Raw genomic sequence first — 26463 nt, 5'->3', positions numbered from 1 at the left:
CAGTTCTCTTACCCAGAGGCTGTGCTCTTCAATTAGAAATGCAAAGTTTAAATGGATTGCGTTTGATTAGACTCTTCCCAGGATAGCCTTCTGTTTAATAAACTTTCAGAATACAGTCTTATAGAAAAAAGACCATGATTTCAATTGATCTTAATTATATCCTATTCTCTGCCCTGTTTACTCATTCGCTCACTCAATAAAACTAATTGCATGTCCACCACTGGCCAGAAAAGACATGAAGGTGGCCTGGCCTAAGGCGGCAGCAGTAGCTTTACAGAGAAATAGAAGGACTATATTTAGGAGGTAGAATCTGATGGCCTTTAAAATGGGTTGGATGTGGGATGAAGGGCAGAGAGCAGCCAGGATGGACTCTACTCCTAGGTTTACATCTGAGGCAACTAGTGGATGGTGACAGACACCAGCGGTGGGGGTGAGGCCAGGAGTAAGACAGCAATTTTCCTGACCCTTTCTGGTTTAAGAATGTGTAAAGTGGGAGTTCCCGTCGTGGCGCAGTGGTTAACGAATCTGACTAGGAACCATGAGGTTGCGGGTTCGGTCCCTGCCCTTGCTCAGTGGGTTGACGATCCAGTGTTGCCATGAGCTGTAAAAAAGACAAAAAAAGAAAAAAAGAATGCGTCAAGTGGGTTTCAGGAGTCAAGGTCTCCCAGAAAATAGGGAGCAATTTTGTGTGAATGTGCACATTCTGGGGAGACAGTCCTCGGTGTTTGACATTTATTTAAAATAAAGTTAATGACACTCCACCCCCATGAAAGCTTAGGGATCACTGATACAGAGCACATAGAACTTGGGAATTTTTTTTTTTTTTTTTTGGTCTTTTTGCCTTTTCTAGGGCCGCTCCCGTGGCATATGGAGGTTCCCAGGCTAAGGGTTGAATCGGAGCTGTAGCTATCAGTCTACACCAGAGCCACAGCAACGTGGGATCCGAGCCAAGTCTGCGACCTCCACCACAGCTCACGGCAACGCCGGATCCTTAACCCACTGAGCAAGGCCAGGGGTCGAACCCGCAGCCTCGTGGTTCCTAGTCGGATTCGTTAACCACTGCGCCACGATGGGAACTCCTGGAAATTCTTAAACATATATATTCACATCAAACAAATGGTTCTGCCAAGTTGTTCAAGCAAATGGTCTTTAATAAGACTATGTCTCAAGTCTTTATTAGATCTGGTACAAGGACAAGGTAGCATCCATGAGCATTAATTTCTTTCAACATAGCCGAGAAACTTGAGAGGAATTCCACAGAACTCTAAATTGACATTGAAAATTGATTTCCACAACATGTGGGATGACTGTAAATCTGAAAAGATTCTAAGCAAAGCCAGTACAGAGTGCGGATTTATTGATAACTACATGAAGTTTGCTAGAATTGATTTGGTTTTAAAATTCACCATTTTTCTCTTAACTCAAGTTTTGAGGCAACTTTGCTGAGCCTCATGAATCTGGGTAAAGTCAACTGTTGGATCTATTCCATGTAGAAACTAAAGACCAAAGGGTTTTGGTGGATTATGTTTCTGAATCTGAACAGGTTAGCAAAGATATATCTGTATCAACTGCAAAAAAAGTTGTTGAAGAAGTTCCCATTGTCGTGCAACAGAAACAAATCTGACTATATCCATGAGGATGTGGGTTCTATCTCTGGCCTCACTCAGTGGGCTAAGGATCTGGCATTGCTGTGAGCTGTGGTGTAGGTCACAGATGCAGCTCAGATCCTGTGTTGCTGTGGCTGTGGTGTAGGCTGGCAGCTACAGCTCTGACTCGACCCCTACGCTGGAAACCTCCATGTGTCACAAATGCGGCCCTAAACGGCAAAAAAAAAAAAAAAAAAGTTGTTGAAAATGAGTCAACTTGATCACAAGCAGATGTTCTACTGCCTAAAATGTGAGATTTTTAGAAAGATATTATTATTTAATTACAGCCAAATGTCCCACCCTACTCCTCTCCTCTCAATTTGCTTCAGGTGGTGGCAATAGCTAAATAGTTGGACTAATGAGATATTCAGGAGGCACAATTGGACCCTGATCAGTACTGAAATGTTATTACTTTTAAAATTTAGAAAAGAAAGGATAAACTTTTGACTCTGGCCCATACCATGTATTTTCCTTCTTAGCAAAGGAAAACAGGTATCCACTAAGAGCAAGGTGTCACGAAGAGGAAATAGGCAACATCCTGTGGGGATATATTTTGCCTGGTGTTATTCTAAATGATACATCCACAGTTTTCTTTGATTGACAGGGATTGTTATATATATATGATATTAGAAGAAAAACTTTCATTAAAACATACGAATAACCATACCGTAGTAACAGGATGCTTTTGTCAAGGAGTAATTTGTTCTAGGAGGAAATGAATTAGTCTTTGGTGTCTATGGTCCTATGGAATGACAGATTAAGTAAAATTTTGTACCAAACTTCACTCAAATGGAGTTGAGAACCACCTGGAAATAAGCTGCTCCAGGAAGAGGAGCTGCTGCAGCAAAGACCTTGAGAGCGGAATCAGGAAATCAGGAAAGCAACCGAAAGAGTGCTGAATTACAACCAAAAGATGGAATGAGCTTGGGTATTCAGTGTGTGCAACGGTCTCAAAGAGAATTTAAGAAACTGAAAGATGGCTTTATAAGAGTTCGATAGGTTCTCTGTACAAGAGAAAGAAAACAAGTCTTTGAAATATGGCTGCCGGATACTTAAGAAGAGGCTCCAGGGTGAATGAATTTCCAACCTCCTGGAATAAAAGTATTTATCTACAATATAGCAAAGGTTTACAAAGGCCAAAGTATCTGAAGTACAAAGAGGTTGTGCCAAAAATGAAGACAAATATTTCAGTAGAGAAGAACATCAGATCTTTGTTTTCAGAACTGCACAAGGAAATTTTGTACTTTACGCAACTAAGTTCTTACGGGTCACATATTTAAGTGAAACTTACATTCCTGCAGAATCATCACAACCAAAGCTACCCAAAAATGCATCTAAACATTTTTGACAAAACAAATTCCAACTTCAATAATATTTAAATAAATCAAACCAAAGGCAGTTACAAACTCCAAAGATAAAGCTAATCACAATTTTTTGATCCCAGTAACTTCCCATTAGCTCTGTAACAAGTTTAGAGGGCACATATAATATCATATTTTCATTTCCTCAAATTGTTTACCTAAGTCACACCAAGAAATAATAATCAAGTAAATGATGTTTCCTATGATCATCTTCCCAGACGTTTTAAAAAACATTTTAAAAAATTTTAATGGAAATACAAAACAAAGCTTGTACTGAACAGAAAAATAAAAGCACTTCCTGCAATCTATGCTTCTAACCAAGAAAATTTCACTGCGAATAAATTCTCTACCAACATTTGGGGTTGGTCAAACACCCAATTTCATATGAAAAGTGGCACATGATGATCTAATACTAGAGAAGTTTTCCACTGAGAAGCTGAAACGATTTGTGTCTCCATGGTTAGGAAGAGAAGATTTTACAGTACTCTGGTTCCAACAGGCCAATGACACCAAAAAGTGACTAGGCTGACTGGTGACTAAATGAGACAAATGACACCTAACTGTTAGCAACAGGGCTATGTTCAAAGCACATGGACAAATTTAGCTGATATCCACCTTGGCTGGCATCTTGGAAAAACATCAAGATCCGAATGGGCTCTAGAAAATGAAATCTTACAAATGTCTTAGTGGTGGCCCCTGCAAAATTAGGAATAACTGTAGCACTGCATATATAAATACGATGAATTTAATTCTGAAAAGACATTAGAAGTTCGTGAGAAAGGTCTTTCTACCTAGTATAAATGTTAACAGGAAGCCTCAGAAAGACTTCTAAGATTTTAATTTCTTACCCCTGAAGAGGCCCCCTTTCGGAGTCTACAGCTGTAGAACTGGCCAGTTATTACAGCTATATCCACATTCAAGAGCATGAAATCTTTGTAAATCAATCCCTCTCCTCGCCAATGCCAGGGGTTGCTCAGCTGTCTATCAGAACCAGCATTCCTTTGGACTTACCTACCAAACCATATCTTCCGGCATCAAATCATCCACCCAAGTTGGAGTTGCCCTATTTTCCTGTGGAAAGGGTGCTGAACTAGGAGTGACATGGGAGACACAGGAATGTCTGCTGTGTGATCATCTGCAAGTCAGTCTTTCTAGGCTTCAAATTTCCTCATCTGAGATTCCTTCCAGAACAAAAGTCCACAGTTCTAAGTCTTTAGGTTAGACAGAGTCTGGCTGCAGACAGAAGTCTCTAGTTATGCCGAGGCCTTGAAATGGACAACTGGTATCTCAAATATGTGAGAGTGAGAGGGAAAAGGCACAGCTCATTGCAACAGGAATGGCCCTCTTTTGTGTTTGGATGGGAGAGGGGGTATTGGATACAAGCCACTGGAATCACAACCTGAGTGGCTAACAGTAAAGCCGCTTCTTTTTCCTCCCTAGGAGCTTACTACCAGGATTTTCCTGTGTGTTCTCACCCCCATTCCCTCACACACACCTCCGGCTCCCACACCCAGTCAGCAATTCTTAGGGACCTCCACTACTGCTAACAGCTCCTTAACACCAAAAGTGTGGGGAGGGAGGGCTGTTCTATGCGTAGCAGATGTCAACCCATCTTTTGACAATATAATTAACCCTTAATTATGACCAGCTCCCAATCTTTTGAATACTTCTTATGCCTATTCCTGCCCATACACAGAAACCTATTTACTCACTTTCAATTCATCTATTAAATGTGTCTGTTGCTTTGAGCTATTTCAGTTAAATACCAAAGCCCACCTTTTGGGAGAAGACAGGGAAACAGACTGGCAGATTGGCCGCCCTAGTCAAAGACAAAGAGCCAAAATGTACAAGCCTCTCAAAGATTCATTCTTAGGGAAAAAAAAAAAAAGATTCATTCTTCACTCTGCTAATTCAAATAGGATGTTAACTATTCAATACTAAATAGGCTCCTTTCAAAGAGTGCTGACACTCATTAGTTTGAGATAGCTCCGTCTAAATGATCCTCTATCTGGCTATTTGTAAAGAACAGGATTCTGAAAGAGCCTTCGCACAGTGATTCCATAATCCCTATCTAACTGGCAATGTGTAAAATTAGCTGCTGTCACATTACCCAATGTTAATACAGTTCTTACTGGTAGTTTTGTGCTACTATAGAGAGGGTTACAGCTTGATGTACTAAACATGTAAATACTGCTTCTACTAGATTCACTTCCAGAAACCCAGTGAATGTCCATCTGGAGAAGTGAAGGATATTACCCACACTTAAAATTCTGAGAAGCATCATCCAAAATGAATTTTCTTCTTTAGACACAAAATGTGGATAATTACCCAAACTTATATGAAAAACAGAGCTTTGCCAGTTCATATCTCAGTTGAGTGTCATGCCTAACATTTAATGGTCATGTGGTATCTAAGTGTTCATTGACCCTCCATATAGCTCTTCAAGTGTTTTCTCCAACAAAGACGTCAGATATAAAGTCACAGAAACCCAAATGAAAATATTACTCTGCCTGGGTCAATTACCAACGATGTCTCCAGATTTTTTTTTGGGGGGGGGGAGGTGTCAATTAGCGTATCATCACTTTTATAGATATCCTGGAATTAAAGGTGAACATGAATTTTTAAATTGTACTGCGCTAAACAGGATTTCTCTAAGATTTTAAAATCACAACACTCAGGAGTTAAGACTTTGGGTGTAACTTTGTCTCATGATTACTTCATTTTAAGAAAGAAGTTGCAACCACTAAACTGTACATTTAAATGCACTCTGATATTTGCTCTTATATCACTCCCTTCCTCAGTGGACATTTTGCTGATCAAGTGAGAAGGAAAGAGAAGATATTCCTTACTGTAGAAGAAGAACAAGGCAGTAAGGGCCAGCTCTCCCATTTAACGCCAAAACAGGAGGCCTTGGAAGAGCGGCTAGAAAGATGAGAACTTAGACATGTGCAGTGTGCTAGTAATGCCTACCTCTTGCTCTGATTTTACCACTAAGAAATGGTTCTGTATGGGATTTTTTAAGTTTGGGGTTAAGTCTGGTATTTTGCCACAAAGAAATCTGTAGCATTCACGTTCTTTAATTTCATCTTTCAGTCTTTTCTTTTCTCTGATGGTTGGTACTATGAGCTAAACAGAATGTCATATAATAAACTGGACTTCGGAAAACAACATGTCATAAAGGGCTTCCACAATGCCACTATTAAACCACTGTTACATTAAGCCTCCTGGGAACTCTGACCACTACAGAGATGGCCCAGTGAAGTTTCAACAATCCGTCTCTATAATTTTGTTGTTAGTCTTAAAGAAATTGCCTATACTGAAAAAAAAAAAAAGCTTAATTCTTTTACAATGTAAAAGTTTTCACATGACCAAAACTTCTTGGTGTGGATTTTCTTACTGATCTCAGTATTCCAGAGAAATTATAATGGTAAAGATTGGAACCCTAGATTCTTTCTATGATAAAGAAGTTTTCAAATAAGAAAAAGCAGCCTTAAATTCAGACACCCTTTTTTCTGGGGATAGGGATGTGAGAATTTTTGTCTTACTAAATATGGATCATGAAAACAGTAGTTTTTCAGTTTACATTTAACAGTCATGATATACACAAGCAAAAACATTTACAGAAACTTAAAAACAAAAAACCCTAAAAACTCTTTTAAATTACTACACTGAACAAAGGTGAACAAAACTATACAGAATAATAAACATCAATAAAAAGGAAAATTAACATTAAACATTAATGCTTACACAAGAAAGGGGACTGCCAGCATAATTAAGCTAAGAAAGAGTCACGCAGAAAGACAAAGGCATCAACTATCAAAATATGATTTTGTCTCAATACCTCCTTCTTATTTTGGCCTGGGAAGTCACCCCATCCTAAGTATCTGATTTATTTTTTCCTCCCTTCCTCCCTCCCTCATGCTTCCATCCTTTTCACACTGGGGTACCAGTGGAGGAGGCTCCTGGAAGTGGCTAACCGTGCAGCAGCTCCTAAGGCAGCAGTGGCTGTACTTCGAGGAATGTAGAGCTTCTGAGAAATCTGGTGCTCAGGAGACAAAATCAAAGAGAGCTGGTCCATGGCTCCCTGACTCTTATCTTTGAACACTGTAATAGCATGGCTACTAGAAAAATCTTCATTCTTTAGGCTCTCTGGAGAGCTTTCCACTGAAAAAGAAAGAAAACACAGGTCTTTTCAAGAGGTTCTCATACTCACTGCCTTCTCTCTCCTATTTTAGACCTTTACCGATCTGTGTTACAATCATCTTCTGTTAGGTGGTAACGACCATCAAGGGCAAATCTGAGAGAATGAGACTCGGAAACCAGTCAACAAATGGAAAGGAAAAGAGGATGGGAAAATCGTGCACTGAGACAAAATGAATTCTTGTCAGGATGAGGGCAAAGAGGAGAGGACAAAACATGTACTTATGAACAAGGAAGGGAAGATCTCTTTCTAGGACATTGTAAAATAAACAGGATAGAATTCCAATTCCAATTCCAATTCCAGGGAAGAATCCTTACGTTCCCCTATTTCCTTCTAGCAGTGAGCAAAATGGTGTCTGATGGGTATTTTCTATTGCCAAAGTGGTTCCAATTCCAAGTCTGCCAGGGTAAAAACAAAACTGACCAAGACCGTGCTTGCTAAGAAATTCCAAAAACTAATTATCAGCCATAAAAAGAATTCCTTGGGAATTAGTTTAACTAAGAAGGAAGAATCTTTTAAATGAAATAAATTGCTGGGAACTCCAGTGAGAGTTCCTAATGGCTAAGGAAGGGGATACTAGACTTCCACATGTGTTCTCTAGAGCAGGGCTACTGAGAAACTGGCCTATGAATTGTCATCTGCCTACAAGGAAAGAAAGAGCCTTTGCCAGAATCTAAGCCAACAACTGCTTCCTTCAAGAAAGTCCTGCTTTAGGGGAAAAAAAAAAAAGTGAGATAAAAACAATGTGCTATTTCATTGTCCATCATCACAAATGCTTCATTGACTAGTACCAGCAAGCTGACTACATTTTGAGCATCTTTTTTTTTTTTTTTTTTTTTTTTTTTAAGGGCCGCGTCCACAACATATGGAAATTCCCAGGCTAGGGGTCAAATCAGAGCTGCAGTTGCTGGCCCACACCATAGCCTCAGCAACATGGGATCCGAGCAACCTCTGTGACCTACACCATAGCTCACGGCAGTGCTGGGTCCTTAACCCACTGAGCGAGGCCAGGGATCGAATCCTCCGTCCTCATGGATACTAGCTGGGAACCCTGAGCCACAATGGCAACTCCTAACCACATTTTGAAAAGCACTGCTCTAGACTTAAAATCACAGATTTCAAAAGAATCGAGAGAAAAAGCAGCCATAGGCCAATATTTTATTCACCTTTGTATCTTTAGTATCTCGCACAGAGCATGTGCCATACATTTATGTGATAAATTATGCTAAGGAGGATTTGACAGGATATTATAAAAAGCAAAACTCTGACCACAAGACTACCATTAATGCCCACTAGAGCAGAAAAGAGATGGCGAGTTTTAATGAAATAATGGGACTTTCTAGGGAGTCTTTGGTGAGCTCAGACTTTAAAAATATGAAATAAGGGACAATGATGAAAGAACTTAAAAGAACAGCAAAAACTTCTGCTTCCAGACATGGTGCTAACTGAACAAGGGTTGAAAAATCACCTCTCTTGCTTTAAACAACTAGAAAACTGGAAAAAAATATATGAAACAACAGCTCTCAGCCATTGAACAATAAGCTCTAGCTCACAGGACAGTGATCCCTGAGAGACAGGAAACCAATGAAGTGAGCCCTGGAAGTGCCTGAGCTCATGGTCAAGGCAGAGTCCAGGCTTTACAGGGGGGGAGAATCCACAGTGAGGCTGGGGCTGAGAAGACGTAGTCTGGAATTCACAGAGGCCAAGGTGTCTGGAATTTGTGAGTGGAAAGTATAAGTGACGAGGTAGCTGCAGAAGGAGCAGAAGCTGGAGACGGCGCAGAGGTCCTTTTGAGTCTCAGGCTGGGTAGTGATCTGGCTCACGCATGTGAGGAAACCACCAAAGCCAGGGAGAAAACCTACCTGAAGGGATTACGCAGAGCAATCACTGCAGGTTATACTAGAGCAAAACAGTTTGTGTTCCCACCAGCTTTAGCATAAAGGCCTCATGACACATAGGACATCAAGTCCCATCAATATCCTCAGAAAAGTACAGCCTAGCAGGGCTAAGAGACTACAGGCTTTTCTAAACCCGTGTAATGAAACCTAAAATAAACAGAGGAATAACCGAACCAGGTTCAGGTAATTTAATTACACCACCCAATAAATAAATAGTTAGATGGGAGGGAGGGAAGGTCAAAGGGAAGGAAGCAAAGGAGGAAAGAAGAAAAAGAGATTCAGCCAACAATGTATATAATTCAGTGTCTCCCATCTGATAAAAAAAAATACCAGATATGCAAAGCAAAAAAATATGATTTGTAATCAAGAGAAAGACCAATCAGTAGAGGCCATTCCGAAATGACAGATGACACACACACAAAAAAAATTTTTTTTAAAAAAGGAGGAGTTCCCATTGTGGCACAGCAGAAATGAATCCGACTAGGAACCATGAGGTTGCGGGTTCAATCCCTGGCCTCACCCAGTGGGTTAAGGATCCGGCATTTCCGTGAGCTGTGGTGTAGGTTGCAGACGAGGCTCGAATCTGGCGTTGCTGTGGCTGTGGTGTAGGCTGGCAGCCACAGCTCCAATTCGACCCCTAGCCTGGGAACCTCCATATGCCACAGGTGCAGCCCTAAAAAAACAAAAGACAAAAAAAAAATTTTTTTAAAAGAAATGACAGATGACAGAATGCAGAAATGATACATACGCTAGAATCACAAGACAAAGGTATTAAAACAGCTGCCATAAATACTCCAAGTTACTCAAGAGGTGAATGATGAGAATGCTGAGGAGAAAGATGGAAGATATAAAAGAGACCCAAACAAAATCCTAGAGAACTCTGAAGGTGAAAAATATGCTGAATAGGAAAGGACATACTAAACCTTGAACAAGAAAAGGTTATATGATACTTGTAGATCAGAAAACTCAATATTGTTAAGATGTCACAATTCTTTCCACTGATCTAAAGATTAAAAAAAAAATCCCAATAGGAATTTTAGCAGGCTTTCTTTAGAAATTAAGTTAATCCTAAAATTCACATGGAAAATGACCTACAATAGCCACGATTTGAAAAAACCAACTTGTATGATTTTAAGACTTATTATAAAGCCACAGAAATCAAGACAGTGATATAAAGGTAGACAGTACTAATAGAACGTAACAGAAAGCCCAGAAATAGACCCTCACATTACAACCTATTGGCTTTTGACAAAGACACTAAGGCAGTTTAATGGAGAAAGCACAGTCTTTTCAAAAATTATGCTGGAAAAACAATATTTACACATAATCAAAATAAACACTGATCCTTATATCACACTACATACAAAAATTAACAAATTGGATCACGGACCTAAACATAAGACCTAAAACTATATAACTTTTAATTAATAAAAATGTAAGAGAAAGTCTTATTTACTTGAGTTAGGAAAGATTTCTAAATAAAACACAAAAAGTTCAAACCATAAGAGAAAAAATTAACAAATCTGATTCCATCAAAAGGAAAATTTCTGCTCTCCCAAGGATGCAGTTAAGGAAATGATAAGCCATATAACTGAAAATATTTGTAATACATGTATCTGGCAAAAGTTTTATATCTAGAATAAAGAATTTTTACAGATTGATAAAAAGGAGATAATCCAATAAAAAATGCTCAAATACTGGAATAGGCAATCACTAAAGACGATATACAGAGAGCACATAAACACATGGAAAGATGACCAACATCACTGGCAAATACAGCACGTAAATTAAAACCACAGTAAGATACCATTGCACACCGACTAGAATGGTAAAATTTTAAAAGGTTGTTGATAGAATACACTGGCAAGGAGATGAAGCGATCAGAACTGATGTACATTGTTGGTGTGAATATCAAATGGTACAGTCACTGTGGAAAACATTTTGGCAATTCTCAAAACAGTAAACATGCAGTTAGCATAGGACCCAACAATTCTACTCCTAGGTACTTACTGAATAGAAACAAAAAACACAAGCCCACACAAAAGAGCTGTATGAGAACGCTCATAGCAGCTTCGCTCATATGGCCCAAATTTGGAAACAACCCACATGTCCATCATCCGATGAACAGATAAACAAATGGTGGTATGTCTGCACAAGTGGGTACTACTCAGCAATAAATAGGAACAAACCCTAGACACTGGCAACAACATCAATGAATCTCTAAAACATTATGCCAAATGAAAGCAGTCAAGACATAAAAACGACACACAGAATTTCCGTTGTGGCTCAGCGGACATGCATCTGGCTAGCATCCATGAGGACTCAGGTTCAATTCCTGGCCTTGCTCAGTGGGTTAAGGATCCAGTGTTGCCGTGAACTGTGGTGTAGGTGGCAGATGCGGCTCGGATCCTACATTGCTGTGGCTGTAGGGCAGGCCAGTGGCTGCAGCTCCAGTTTGACCCCCGGCCTGGGAACCTCCATGTGCTGTGGGTGCAGCCCTGAAAAGATGAAAAAAAAAAAAAAAAAAAAAAAAAAACTACATATTACCTGACTCCTTGAATATGAAATTCTAGAAAAGGGGAAGTAACACGCCAAAAGCCAGCAAACAGTGGGCGGGAATAACTGAAAAGGACCACAAAGAAACTTCAGACTGATGGAAATGCTCTATATCATGGCTGTGCTGCTGATTACAAGATTGTATACATTCGTCAGGACTCACAGAACTGCACGCTTAAAAACTGACAAATTTAATTGTACATAAACCTGACCATCCCCCCAGCTGCAGAAAAAAAGGTGTGGCAGAGTGAAAGGGAACAACTGAGCCCAGAAATAACATGAGGACTTAAGACAAACATAAAGGCCAGCATTTATCTGAAAAAGATAAATGAAAATTTTTAGCAACATGGCAACTGCATGTCAACTTACCTGAACCAGAGTGTTTCTGTGGGGAATTGACCACTGCAGGAGCTGGGCCGAGTGCTGCTGTGGACAGCTGAATTTGCTTTGGCGGAGTCTGAATGCTGCTGGGCTCAAACTGGTCCCCTTCTGCCGAATGCTCTGACTGGATAAGAGAGAGGTAGAACTCCTCCAATTTGGGTAAGGTGGAAGACTCCGAGGAACTCTTTAAGTTTGGTTGCTACAGAATGGGGAAAATGGGGCAAAAGCATGAAAAGTAACTGTTAGGATAATAAGAATTAAGTCTATTTTGTTTCCTTACTTATATACAAAAGACAAACATCTTCATACAAAATTAGTAAAACCTCCCCACTTTGAAGAACTTAGATACTTTCCAGAAAACAAGTCCTCTTAGTAACCATTAATTCAAGAAGCATTTATTGAACACATATTATGAGCAAACATGTACTCAGGTCTACCACACACCGCCAAGAAAGTATGGCAGGAAATGAGAGAAATAACATTCACTGACTACTCATTATCAGGCATAGTGCTAGGTTATTGGCATGTGTTTCTTCACTCAAACATCAGATCATTGTTTTAGGCTAGGTGTTGTTATATCTTCTTTATTATGACTTCTTTCACTTAGCATATGCTTTTTATAAGAGGGTAATTAATAAGCAAGTTATCCAACATCAACCATAAGTGACAGGCAGAGATGTGAACTCAGGCTGGCGTATGTTCTGCTTCATCACACCACCTCCCAGTGAAGATGGTCCCTGTCCCTTAGGAGCTCAGATGCTCAGCTAGGGAAACAGTGCATGTGCTGCAGGTGGCCATGAAGGAGGCATTAACTGCATTCTGCAGCATGAAAACACACTAGGACAACACAAAGGACTTAAAGGGAGACTCCTCAGAAGGTGTGACAAAATGGAGTACTAAGAATCAGAGTTTGAGAGAAAAATATGAATTTCCCAAGAAAAGACTCAATTGGGGCTAAAGTGAATAAGTGCCAAATTTTAACCAATAGAGCCTATACCCTACCACAGAGTCACTACTGAAATAGGTACAGTCTACAGTGACTCAGAGCATTTATCTTTTGCTCTGTTAACCAGTCTTAACATGATCAGGTGGGTCCCACCAGGACCAGGCCATAACAAACCCCCATAAGTGGCTTCTGGCCTGGGATCTATCTAGAGTAAAATGAAACAAAAATTACATAAACAGAAAATATGGCTTTATGTTTCTTTAGGCTCATGTAGTAGACATTTAATATCAGTCGGTGTTCTTCTGAATTCCTTTTTTCTTCCGTGACAAAACTCTTGTTCATTTTCAAACTTGGCTGGCACAGATGAGACTTACAATTATGTTATATACAAATGGCTGTGTATGTGTGCCCCCCTTTTTGGCAGCAAAAATGAAAACTCTAAAATTCCACAAATTATCCTACCATACAATATGCTACTGTAGGAAAGCAAAGACCTAGATTCAATTTTTTGCTTAGTTTATGTAACTCACATGTATTTGTCAGTTATCCTTTAAGTTTTTTCTCACTTAAAATGAAGTTCTTTCATTACTGATTCAGTGATAATTAAGAAACATTAACATGACAAACTTTTAGAGCTGGAAAGATCACTGGTTCAAATCAATATGTGCAGACGGATAAGCTGAGACTCCAAAAGCCAACTTCTTCAAACTTGTGGTAAAGAATAAGCCCTAGATTACAGAACTCCCAGACAAAAGCTTACTGCTGCCTATCTTCAGTAGTTTAATAACAATAAAAATCAGAAACAATTTTCTAAAAGCACTTTTTTCTTCCCTGAAAAATATGATTTTGAAGAAAGACAAATTGTTAAAACATATTTAAGATGCATTCTGACAGCTTTTCACTCTGAAAAAAGAACACAGGTGAATGTCTTCTAAATACGTATGCAACTTTGAAAGCAAGCACCTGTAACCAGTTTAATCACTGAACTGAAGGACAAGAGTCTCTTCCTCCAAACAGTGGTTTAGAGCCTTGCTGCTCCAAGTCTCATTTACTGTCAAGCAGCTTCAGCATCACCTGGAAGCTTGTAAGACATGCAGAACCTCAGTCCCCAACCCGTATCTGCTTAATCAGAACCTGTATTTTCACAAGATTCTCAGGTGATCTGTATGAACATTATAGTTTGGGAAGCACTGCTCTACCAGATTTATCCCTTTGTAGTCATCAATGACTGTCTCCCTCAAAGTTGTCAGAAAATGTACTTTTATGTAACTAGAGATGAGCAGATTTTCAAGAAACATGTTCATGATTTCTGAAACATTAACAGATGTATGTAATCAAAAGCATAATCCCACACTACAATACCATAAAACTTCATGCCCACTAGGATGGCTATAATTTAAAAAACATGTAAGTGTATGTTATATTTGTTATATTTCATATATTATAACAAGTGTTGGCAAAGATATGAACAAACTGGAACATTTATATTGCTGGTGGGAATGTAAAATGGTGCAACTGCTTGGAAAAGTATGGCAATTCCTCAAAACACTAAACACAGAGTTACCAAAGGACCTAGCAATTCTACTCTTAGAAAACTGAAAACATATGTCTACATAAAAACACACACACAAATGTCACAGCAGCATTATTCATAATAGTGAAAAAACAGACACAACTCAAATGTCCATCAGCTGATGTATGGACAAACAAAACATGGTCAATCATACAATGGATTATTCAGCCATAAAAAGAAGAAAGGTACTGATATGCACTATAACATGATAAAACTTGAAAATATCATGCTAAGAAGACATAAAATTCTACATGGAGTTCCTGCTATGGTGCAGTGGGTTAAGAATCAGACTACAGTGGCTCAGGTCACTGCAGGGGAGGCATGGGTTTGATCCTCAGCCTGGTACAGTGGTTAAAAGATCTGTCATTGCTCAGATTCAATCCCTGGCCTAGGAACTTCCGTGTGCCATATGTGCATCCATAAAAAAACAAAAATTAAAAATAAATTTTTTTTTTAAAAAGACCACATATTGTATGGATTCCAATTTATGAAATGCCCTTAAGAATTCTTGGGGGGGGCAATGAAAATGTTCGGAAATTTTTTTTTTTTGTCTTTTTGCCATTTCTCGGGCCGCTCCCACAGCATATGGAGGTTCCCAGGCTAGGGGTCCAATTGGAGCTGTAGCCACAGCAACGTGGGATCTGAGCCATGTCTGAGACCTACACCACAGCTCACAGCAACGCTGGATAGTTAAGCCACTGAGCAAGGGCAGGGACCGAACCCGCAACCTCATAGTTCCTAATCAGATTCATTAACCACTGAGCCACGACAGGAATTACTGTTTGGAAATTCTTATGGTGACAGATGCACAACATGCTACTAAACTAGTGAATATACTAAAATCAATTGAGTTGTACAATTTAAATGGGTGAACCGTATGGTATGTAAATTATATATTGATTAAGCTGAGGAGATAAAGGATGGGGTCTGAGCGTCACAAAGGTGGAGGAGCTCTGACAACTCCTCAGGCATTCAGCTGACATCTCCAAAGAATCATGCTTTAGAAATAAGAGCCACATCTAAGGAGTAAGGACAAAAGTGAAATAGAGCAGTATCAACGAAACCTAAACCAAGCCCCAATATAAGGGGACTGTCTCGTACCTGCCAGCACAAGACAACCAAACCCTCCTTGGAGGAAGACAATCATCCAGAGCCTCTGCAATTTTTTATCCATAATGTCCATCAATGAATTAAAAAGAAACATGAGGAGTTCCCACTGTGGCACAGTAGGTTAAGGATCCAGTGTTTTCTCTGCAGTGGTTCTGGTTTGATCCCTGGCCTGGCACAGTGAATTCAGGATCCAGCACTGCCACAGCCGTGCCATAGTTCACAGCTGTGGCTTGGATTTGATCCTTGGCCCAGGAACTTTGATATGCCACAGGCATGGCCAAAAAAGAAAAAAAAAAAAGAAACATGCGGTATCCTCCCTCTATGTGCCCACCCCACTACTCTGAATGACAAAAAGAGGATCAAATGACAAGATCAAATAGAGAAAAAAAAACAGTACGAACACACCCAAAGGTGATTCAGATGTTGAAATTAGCTGAAAAAGACATTAAAACAACTATGATTAACACGTTCAAGAAAATGGAAGTGATAGAAAAATTGATGAAAATATGGAGAATTTAAACAGAGAATTGGAACCTATTAAAAAATTAAATGAATATTCTAGAACTGAAAAATACTGTTTGAAATTAAGAGCTCAATGTGTGGATTTAATAGACTGGATCCTGTAGAAGGCAGGATTATTAGTGCACTGGAAAAATCAATATAAAAGGCACTATTAAAAAAAAAGGCTGTGAATGAGAAATCAGAGCCCAGTAGGTATGTAGGACTCAGCCAAAAGTTTAAATATATGTATAACTGAAATGCCAGCAGGGAGGAGAGAGATCATGAGGCAGAAGCAGTGTCTGACTAGATAAATGGGCCAGAATTTTCTAAAACTGATAAAGGGTATCAATCTTCTGATACAATAAGCTCAAGGACCCAAAAGCAGAATAAATCCAAAGGAAATAACATCAAGATATATAATTATTAAATAGCTGGAAACAAAGAAACACAAATCTTCAAAGAAGCCAGGAGAGGAAAAAAAAAAAAAAAAAAAGACATACCTTCAAAGGAACAACGATAACTGACAGCTGGTAATTCAACACAAGCCAGAACACAAAGGAATAACATCTTCAAAGGGTTGAGGGAAAAAAGTGTCAACCTAAACTGCAACACTCAGAGAGAATATCCATCAAAAAGGAAGATTAAAATAAAAAATACAGTAAATTAAAAAACATACACCTGAATAACTAATGGGCCAAAAAAGGTAAGTGGGAAATATTTTGACATAAATAAAAATGGAAACAAAATTTATGGGAGGCAGCAAAAGAATATAAGAGGGATGTCTCTAGGAATAAAGCATAAAAGATACATTTAAAAAGGAATAAAGATTTCAAATAAACAAGCCAACTTTAGACCTTAAGGAACTAGAAAAAGAACAAACTAAGACCAAAGTTAGCAGAAGATAGGAAATATTAAAAATTAGGGCATAAATAAATAAAATACAGAACAGAAAAAAATCAATGAAACCAAGAGTTGGTTTTTTGAAAATACAAGCAAAACTTACAAACACTTAGCTAGATGAATGAAGAAAAAAAGGACAAATAATATCAGAAAAGAATGAGTTCCCATTGTGGCTCAGTGAGTTGAGAACTCGACTAGTATCCATGAGGATGCAGGTTCCATCCCTGGCCTCCCTCAGTGGGTTAAGGGTCCAGCATTGCAGTAAGCTGCAGCTTAGGTCACAGACATGCCTTGGACCTGACATTGCTGTGGCTATGGCACAGGCCTGCAGCTGCAGTTCTGATTCAACCCCTAGCCTAAGAATCTCCACATGCTGCAGGTGTGGTCCTAAAAAAAAAAAATTTTTAATAATAAAAAAAATGAAAGACTATTACAAACAATTGTGCACAAACTAGATAACATGAAAGAAATGAATAAATTCTTACAAACATACAATCTTCTGAGACTGGAAGACATACTGAAAATAGAAAATGGAAAGGAAGAAATAGAAAATCTGAATAGACATATTACTGGTGATGAAATTAAATCAGTAAAACCTCTCAACAAAGAAAAACCCGAGATAAGATGGCTTAACTGGTGAAATCTACCAAACATTTAAAGAATAATTAATACCAATCCTTCTCAAAGTCTTCCAAAAACTGAAGAGGGAACATTCCCAAATTTATTTTATAAGGCCAGCTTTACCCTGATACCAAAGATAAAGACAGTACAAGATAAGAAAACTACAGGCTAATATTCCTGATGAACACAGACACAAAAATTCTTTTTTTTTTTTTTGGTCTTTTTTTAGGGCCTCACCTGCAGCATATGGAGGTTCCCAGGCTAGGGGTCGAATCAGAGCTATGGCTGCTGGCCTACACCACAGCCACAGCAACACCAGATCCTTAACCCACTGAGTAAGGCCAGGGATCAAGCCCTCAACCTCATGGTTCCTAGTCAGATTCATTTCCACTGTGCCATGAGGGGAACTCCAGACACAAAAATTCTTAACAAAATACTAGCTAACAATCCAAATACAATAGCACAATTAAAAGAATCATACACAATCACCAAGTAGAATATACCCCTGAAGTGCAAGGGTGGTTTGATATATAAAAATCAATTAATGTAAATATTCCACATTAACAGAAAGGATAAAAAGATCACATAATCTCAACTGATGCAGAAAACAAGCATTTGACAAAATTCAATACATTTTCTTCATAAAAATTCTCAAAAACTAGGTATACAAAAAAGTATCTCAACATAATAGAGGCCATATATGAAAAGCCAACGGCTAACATCATAGTCAACAGTGAAAAACTGAAAACTCTTCTTCTAAGATTGAGAACAAGGCAAGGATGCCCACTCTCATCACACCTACCTAACATGGTACTGGAAGTCCTGCCCAAATAAATTAGGCAAGAAAAAGAAATAAAAGGCATCAATTCAGAAAGGAAAAAATAATCTTTGTTCACAGATGACATGACCTTATATATGGAAAACTCTAAAGAATCCACCAAAACCTGTTAGACCTAAATCAACAAATTCAGTAAAGTTGGAAAACATAAAATCAACAAAAATCAAACAACAAAAAAAATACTATATATTTCTATATAGTAACAATGAACTATTCAAAAAGAAAACTAAAAACAAACCCATTTAAAAGAATAAAATATCAAGGTATAAATTTAACTAAGGAAGTGAAAAATCTATAGAATGAAAATGGTGAAACACTGATGAAAGAAGTGGAAGACGACAAATAAATGGCAAGACATTCCATATACATGAATTGGAAGAATATTATTAAATGTCCATAATATTCAAAGTGATATATAGTCAATGCAATCCCTATCAAAATCTAAAAGGCCTTTTTTTTTTTTTTTTTTTTTTTTTTTTGCCACAGCGTGTGGCAGCTTTATGTGGGATCTCGGTACTAATATCAGGGGTTAAACCTGGGCTGCAATTGTAAAAGTGCCAAGTCCTAAGCACTAGACCCTAAATGGCATTTTTTTTTTCACAAAAATAGAACAGTACTAAAATTCATATGGAATCATGAAGGATCCAAACAGCCAAAAAAAAAAATCTTGAGAAAAAAAAAAGAGGGATCACACTTAATTTCAAAATATACCACAAAGCTGCAGTAATCACAGTATGATATTCGCTTAAAGACAAACATACAGACAAATGGAACAGACTCATAAGAACCCATAAATAAAACCACACATATTTGGTCAATGATATTTGATAAGTGTGCTAAGAATACATAATGGGGAAAGGATAGTTTATTCAAAAAATGATGTTGGGAAAACTGGATTTCTGCATTCAAAAGAATAAAACTGGATCCTTAATATCATACTATACACAAAAACCTACTCAAAATGGATTAAAGACATAAATATAAGACATAAAACTCCTAGAAGAAAACATAGGGGAATAACTTTATGACACTGGTCTTGGCAGTGATTTACTGGATACAAAACCAAAAGCAAAAGTAAACAAGCAGACTGCATGAAACTAAAAACCTTCTGCAAAGCAAAGGAAATTATCAACCCAATCACAAATAACCACACATTATATAATATTTATATGAAATGCCCCAAACGGGCAAATCTATATATAGAGAAAACAGATTAGTAGTTGCCTAGGGCTGGGGGAGGATGGGGGATACATAACTGTTAATCAATAGTAGGGGTTGTTTTGAAGGGGTGATAAAAATGTTCTAAAATGGACTGATTGCATAAAATCATTTGAACTGCATACTTTAAATGAATTATATGTTTGTGAGTTACATTTCAATAAAGCTATTATATCTTAAAATAAAAATACCTGAGAAACAAAATATAAGTTTATTCTAAAACTAAATCTGTGGCTTTAAGCAATCTGCATTTCTGGAACAGACTGTTCTATGTAATACAGCATACTTTATCAATGTTCACATGCAAAGTAACCATACTCTGTAGAAAATACATCACCCAGAAAGGTTAACTTCCACAAATCTGCTTTTCAACAAATCTCCTAGACTCAAATCCTTCATGTTTAATGTAATGCATAAAAGTACAGACTCATGTCAGCCACATTTCATGATTCCCACAAACTGTCCTGCTATTTTCAGGACATTCATAATATATTTGAGAAACATGAAACAAATGAACTTCATTCCAGGGTGAGTGCTTTCTTCCAAAGCAATATACAACGAAAAACTCGTCTAGATGATAGGTCACATACAGAACTTAAAAGTTATGATTAAATTAAATGAAAATACCTATTTTCTCTATCCCTAGAGATTTAATAATTTAATTTTTTAATTATAGGCTCAGAATTTTCTTCTGAAGAGATAAATAACTATATTAACTGAAAATTTTAAATAAATATACATTTTATGTATATGTATTCTAGTAAATGCCAAGAGAGGGATCATTAACTAGAATTTGACTTGCTAAAAATGAAAGCACTTCCTCATGAAAACCTGTCACAATAACATTCATTGGACAATTACCTTCTGAATCCTGGTTGTGCCAGTATTTTTTTCTAGAGCACCCAGTCCTTCTGGTTTCTGAACTTCTACTTTCATTCCATTCACAAAGCCTGAAGGCTGCCAAGAATCATCCCATATATCTTTGGGTGCAGAAAAACACCATTCCTACATAGAGGAAAAAATTGCAACAATAACTGAGACATAGTGCCATATGATCCAAACAGGGTAACTTGGACTACATAAAGGCAAGGAAGCAACGTATACTAAGCAATAAAAGATATTCATTAACTTTGTATATAAGCATGAGTTTTCCCCCTTGCTTTATTGTTTCATACCCAACATATGGAATTCCTTTGAATACATAGATCTCATAAAAACAAATATAACTCTGCAGTATTTTCTTTAATACTGTTTTCATGGCTAGATGATTTTCATGATCAAGTATTTAAATGGCACAAATAACAAGCAGCAGCTAAAGTGTTGATATTTCTTCTAATAGCCAGTGGGAAATAAGTTAAAATTTAAATACATGGGGCCCATTACAAGTAAATATTCTCACTGTAGAGGCTAACACAACAAAAATAAAATTAGAGAAAACTGTTTATTTCTAGATCCTAAGGTCCTGACTAGGTGCCTGTGATAAAACAAAAAACCATAATGATTGATAGGGCAGATGGGCACAATAAGTCCATGGTTTATTCTCCGCCGCTTCATCCTGTCCCCATCCCTAACACTCATCCTTGGGGGGAATAATGCATTCTTCTGAATTACTGTCTGAGAAATCCTTTTGAATTTTAGAATGTATAGCTTTTTTGAGGCCTAGACAATTACGTTTGTATTTCCGTTTTCAGTAGTGATTTGCTTTATGTTTTCCCAAGGATCTAACCTCCTGTGGCATTTCTTTACATGATGAATATGGTTTCTTTCCATCAAGGCTTGAGGTAAATAAATAGGAGGCAGCATCACTTCCTTTTCCCATTTTAGCCTGCAAAGGTAACCAGTTCTCATCCCAAATATCATCACCTATGGTTACTGACTCCAGGCATGGCATTCCAGTGGGAATCTCATCCTAGAATGTATCAGGTGACAAAGAAAAAAATTTTAATTTATGGTTCCTATATGAATATATTTTAAAATTTAGATTTACAATTTTTTCCTGACTCCAGGTAAAGATGGCAGTTTGAGTACAAATTTATTATTCTCCCCTTCACCAAAATAAAATATATTAAAGGTATAAACTTATGGTCAAAGAGAATGTAAGAGGAGAAAAACACCTCCTATATTCTGGATACAGGAAAGCATAGAAGTGACAACTTATTCAGTAATCCTGAGAAAGTAAAATCCTAAGCTTGTAGCAGGAAAAACTGAGAATCGACCCAAACTTATGCTACAGATACTGAAAAAGTTCAGGAATTGCTACTACAAAGTTTTTGGAATTGAGGATGTAAAGTGGGAATGAAAACAAAAACACTAGTTAAAAGTCTGTGAAAGAAGCAGGTGTCCCCAGATACCTTCCTCTATTTAAAAAACCAAGGAAACCATACCTCTTCCTTCTGCTGAAAAGACTAGTGCTCTTCTGGAAGGTAAAGCTGAGGATGGTACGAGCATGTAATAAAAACAGTGGAATTAAGTAAAGGTTTTTATATTGACAATAGAACTCTGCCACTCTCTTTTCAATAGCAGGACAGAGATGAGAGTAAAGAATGCATGAACTTGAAGACAGATTCAATCTGATTATTAAATATAAACAACAGAGAATAAAATCAGGAAAACAAGCAAACAAATGTACAAAAATACAGCCTCAAGGACCTATGACTTAATACCAAAAGGTTTAACATTTGAGTCAGCAAAGTCCCAAAAGAAGAAGAGAAAGAATGCAGGGCAGAAAAATTATTTAAAGAAATATCTCACACATCTGGTGAAATATATAAAACCTACAGATTCAAAAAGCTTAGAAAACCTCAAACAGGACAAACTTGAAGAAATCCATGCCTACAGAGATTACAGTCAACCTGCTGAAAAGTAAAGGCAAACTATCTTTTTTTAAAAATTCTTTTTAAAGCTGAACCTATGGCATATAAAAGTTCCTGGGCTAGGGGTCAAATCAGAGCTGCAGCTGCAGCCTATGCCACATCCACAATAATAGTAGATCCAAGCTGCATCTGTGACCTACATCACAGATTGTGGCAACACCAGATCCTTAACCCACTGAGTAAGGCCAGGGATCAAACCCACCTCCTCACAGAAACAATGTTGGGTCCTTAACCCACTTAGCCACAACAGTCACTCCAACACAACTATCTTGAATGAAGCCAAAGAAAAATGACATATTATTTTAGAGGAACAGCAATTTTAACACTGCAGATCTTACCTCAAAAAGCATGAAAGTCAGAAAGAGGTGGAATCAAATTTTTAAAAGGCTCTAAGAAAAGAACTGGCAAACCAGAATTTTACATCCAGCAAAAACACCCTTCAAGAATGAAGCTAGGAGCTCCCGTCATGATGCAGTAGTTAACGAATCCAACTAGAAACCACGAGGTTGCGGGTTCGATCCCTGGCCTTGCTGAGTGGGTTAAGGATCCAGCTGTGATGTAGGTCACAGATGCGGCTGAGATCTGGCGTTGCTGTGGCTCTGGCCTAGGCCAGCAGCAACAGTTCTGATTAGACCCTGTAGCCTGGGAACCTCCATATGCTGTGAGTGTGGCTCTAAAAAAAGACAAAAAAATACAATAAGAAGAAAGAAAAAGAGAAGTAAAGGAATGAAAAGCTGGAGAAACAAACAAAAATAATACAATGATAGACTCAAAATCAAAACATTTATAATTTTATTAGATGTAAATTTTCTAAACATACTAATTAAAATTCAGCTGTCACACCTGAACCTAGCCCTGCCCATCTGCAGCTTGAAACCAACCCTGGAATGCCCAGGGCCATGCAGCCAGCCGTTCTAGGAATCAGCTCCACCATTAGTGGATTGGCACTGCAAAGCCAATCAACCCAGAATTTAGCCCAACTCACCAGTCACCACACAAGGCAGGGCCTAGCAACCAACGAGGCTGGGAGCCAGCCCTGCCTACCAGTGCACCCACGGTAGTGGACCATGTCACAACAGAAAAGCCCACATAACCCACATAGAGCATATAGCTCTGGTGCCATACAGGAGCATGCTGGTGCACTGCTCACAATGCCTCCTACCTAAGGCCCATTATTCAAGAGTGGGAAAAGTAACCATCTAACTTAATACTTAGAAATCCCACTCAGTGGGTTAAGGATCCGGTGTTGCCATCAGCTATAGTTCACAGACATGGCTTGGATCTGGCATTGCTGTGGCTGTGGCCTAGGCCGGCAGCTGCAGCTCTGATTTGACCTGTAGCCTGGGAACTTCCATATGCCACAGATGGAGGAGGAAGAAGAAGGAGAAGGAGACAATGACGAAGACGATGATGAAGACGAAGATGAAAACGAAGACGATGAAGACAAAGACAACGACGAAGAAGACAAAAAAGAAGACAAAGAAGAAGACAATGATGACGAAGAAGATGATGAAGAAGATGATGAAAACGAAGAAGATGATGAAGACGATGAAGACAACGACAATGAAGATGACGAAGACGACGAAGAAGACGAAGACAATGATGACAATGACAATGAAGAAGACGAAGACAATGATGACAACGAAGAAGAAGACAACAAAGAAGACAAAGAAGATGACGACAATGACGAAGATGAAAAAGAAAAGACAATGACGAAGATGAAGATGACAATGACGACGACGAAGAAGACAAGGAAGACATAGACGATGATGATGAAGATGACAAAGAAGAAGAAGACGATGAAGACAATGACAACGATGACAAAGAAGACGAAGACAATGATGATGAGGACGACAAAGAAGACCACGATGAAGACGAAGATGACAATGACAAAGAAGACAAGAAGATGACAATGAAAACGATGATGACAAAGACAAAGAAGAAGACGATGACAACGATGACGACAAAGAAGATGATGACGAAGATGACAAAGATGACGAAGACGACGAAGATGAAGAAGACGAAGACAATGACGATGATGACAACGAAGAAGACAAAGATGATGACGACAACGACGAAGACAAAGAAGACAACGATGACAACGAAGATAGAGAAGATGAAGACGATGATGAAGATGATGACGACGATGAAGATGAAAAAGACGATGAAGAAGATGAAGACAAAGAAGAAGACGAAGATGACAACCATGACGAAGAGATGAAGACGATGATGATGACGGTGACGACGATGAAGATGAAAAAGACGATGAAGATGAAGAAGACAAAGACAAAAAAAAGATGAAGATGATGACAACGATGAAGAGATGAAGACGATGATGATAACGATGACGACAAAGAAGAAGATGACAATGACGATGAAGAAGAAGACAAAAAAGATGAAGACAAAGACGATGATGAAGAAGACAATGAAGACGAAGAAAATGAAGACCAAGAAGACAATGAAGATGAAGACAATGAAGACGAGAATGAAGACAAAGATGACGACGAAGACGAAGATGACAAATATGATAAAGACGAAGAATAAGAAGACAATGAAGACGATGACAAGGATGATGAAGATGACGATGACGAAGACAATGACGACAAAGACAACAATGAAGATGTCGACAAAGATGACGACGAAGAAGATGAAGACAAAGATGAAGACGAAGAAGACAAAGACAAAGTTGAAGATGAAGAAGATGACAACGAAGACAAAGACGACGACAATAATGACGAAGACGACGAAGACGATGATGAAGACAGCGAAGAAGATGATGACAAAGACGACAATGAAGACGATGATGAAGATGACGATGATGACGAAGATGACAAAGACGAAGAAGACAAAGGCGAAGATGAAGAAGACAAAGGCGAAGATGAAGAAGACAACAACGAAGACGATGAAGATGATGACGAAGATGACGACATTTCACCAAGAAATACGTGTGGATGGTGAGTAAGCACATAAAATTATATATATATGTGTGTGGATGGTGAGTAAGCACATAAAATTATATATATATATATACACACACACACACATATATGTTATATACCATATGACTCCACTTACATGACAGAACTAAAAAGGTATAAAACTACGGTGACAGAAAACAGGTCAAAGAGTTGCTAGGGTTTAGGGATTTGGAGAGATGTGATTATAAAGGGGTAGCACCAGGGAGTTTTCCTTTTTATGTGACAGAACCATTTTCTTGCATCCTGACTGTGGTGGTGTTCACACAAATCTATACATATATTAAAACTGATTGGACAGTACTCCAAAAACAAAGTCAATTTTTTCTGTATGTTGATTTTAAAAGAAAGAAATATTAACACTAGAGAAAATAAAAGTTATGGAGGAAAGGAAAACTTGCCGTGACTTGGCTATAAATAGAATTTACAGTCATAATTCAAATAAATATTGAATAGTGATCTAGTGGAAAGTTTGATATAACTATATTACTAAAATGGTGTTGAGGCAAACAGAAGGGATATTTGTGTGTGTGGTGGGAGTGAAGGGATAAAAGAAAACTAAACCCTCATCTCTCACAGTGAGAAGGCCATGCATACTGAAAGCTGAAAAATCAGGAAATAACAATCTTAGAAAGCTACTTAGTGAAGGAAAGAGAGGTAAATTCCAAAAGAAGCAGCTAAAAGAGATGGAAATGGTTGCTCTGAGAAAGAGGAAATTGTAAGGGAAGGGGTGGGTTATGGGGAACTCCAAGCTATGTGTACATAAAACATCTGATTTTTTTAAAAAGCTGTGCGTTTATACATATTTGACTAAAATAGGTCCTCCAAAAAAGTTGTCAACATTTTTCTGATGAGTTTTCCAAAT

General features: G+C 38.2%; 1 protein-coding gene across 14 annotated transcripts in view; it reads right to left on the bottom strand.

Annotated features, from left to right (window-relative positions):
- Nucleotides 1-2831: 2831 nt before the first annotated feature.
- TDRD5 (tudor domain containing 5) overlaps nucleotides 2832-26463 on the bottom strand; it is a 126589-nt gene continuing 102957 nt past the window's right edge. For 7 of the 14 annotated variants that reach the window (XM_084977792.1, XM_084977789.1, XM_084977791.1 and 4 more), the window contains 4 exons: nucleotides 21477-21659; nucleotides 20612-20755; nucleotides 12032-12242; nucleotides 2832-7171 (listed from right to left, as the gene is read on the bottom strand). In XM_084977792.1, the coding sequence (XP_084833918.1) occupies nucleotides 6924-7171; nucleotides 12032-12242; nucleotides 20612-20755; nucleotides 21477-21659 (786 nt within the window). In that variant the 3' untranslated portion in view covers nucleotides 2832-6923. The remainder of the gene's footprint in view (nucleotides 7172-12031; nucleotides 12243-20611; nucleotides 20756-21476; nucleotides 21660-26463) is intronic. The other 7 variants (XM_084977799.1, XM_084977797.1, XM_084977798.1 and 4 more) reach the window with 1 other exon arrangement.

This window comes from Sus scrofa, chromosome 9 (genome assembly GCF_054392235.1).
Source record: "Sus scrofa isolate SSC_HxYL_T2T_F1_AM1 chromosome 9, Sscrofa_HxYL_maternal_Yorkshire_Landrace_v2.0, whole genome shotgun sequence".
In the NCBI taxonomy this organism is placed as follows: Eukaryota; Metazoa; Chordata; class Mammalia; order Artiodactyla; family Suidae; genus Sus; species Sus scrofa.
Note: the sequence above shows the minus strand (reverse complement) of the source record. Positions and strands in the feature narration are given on the sequence as shown.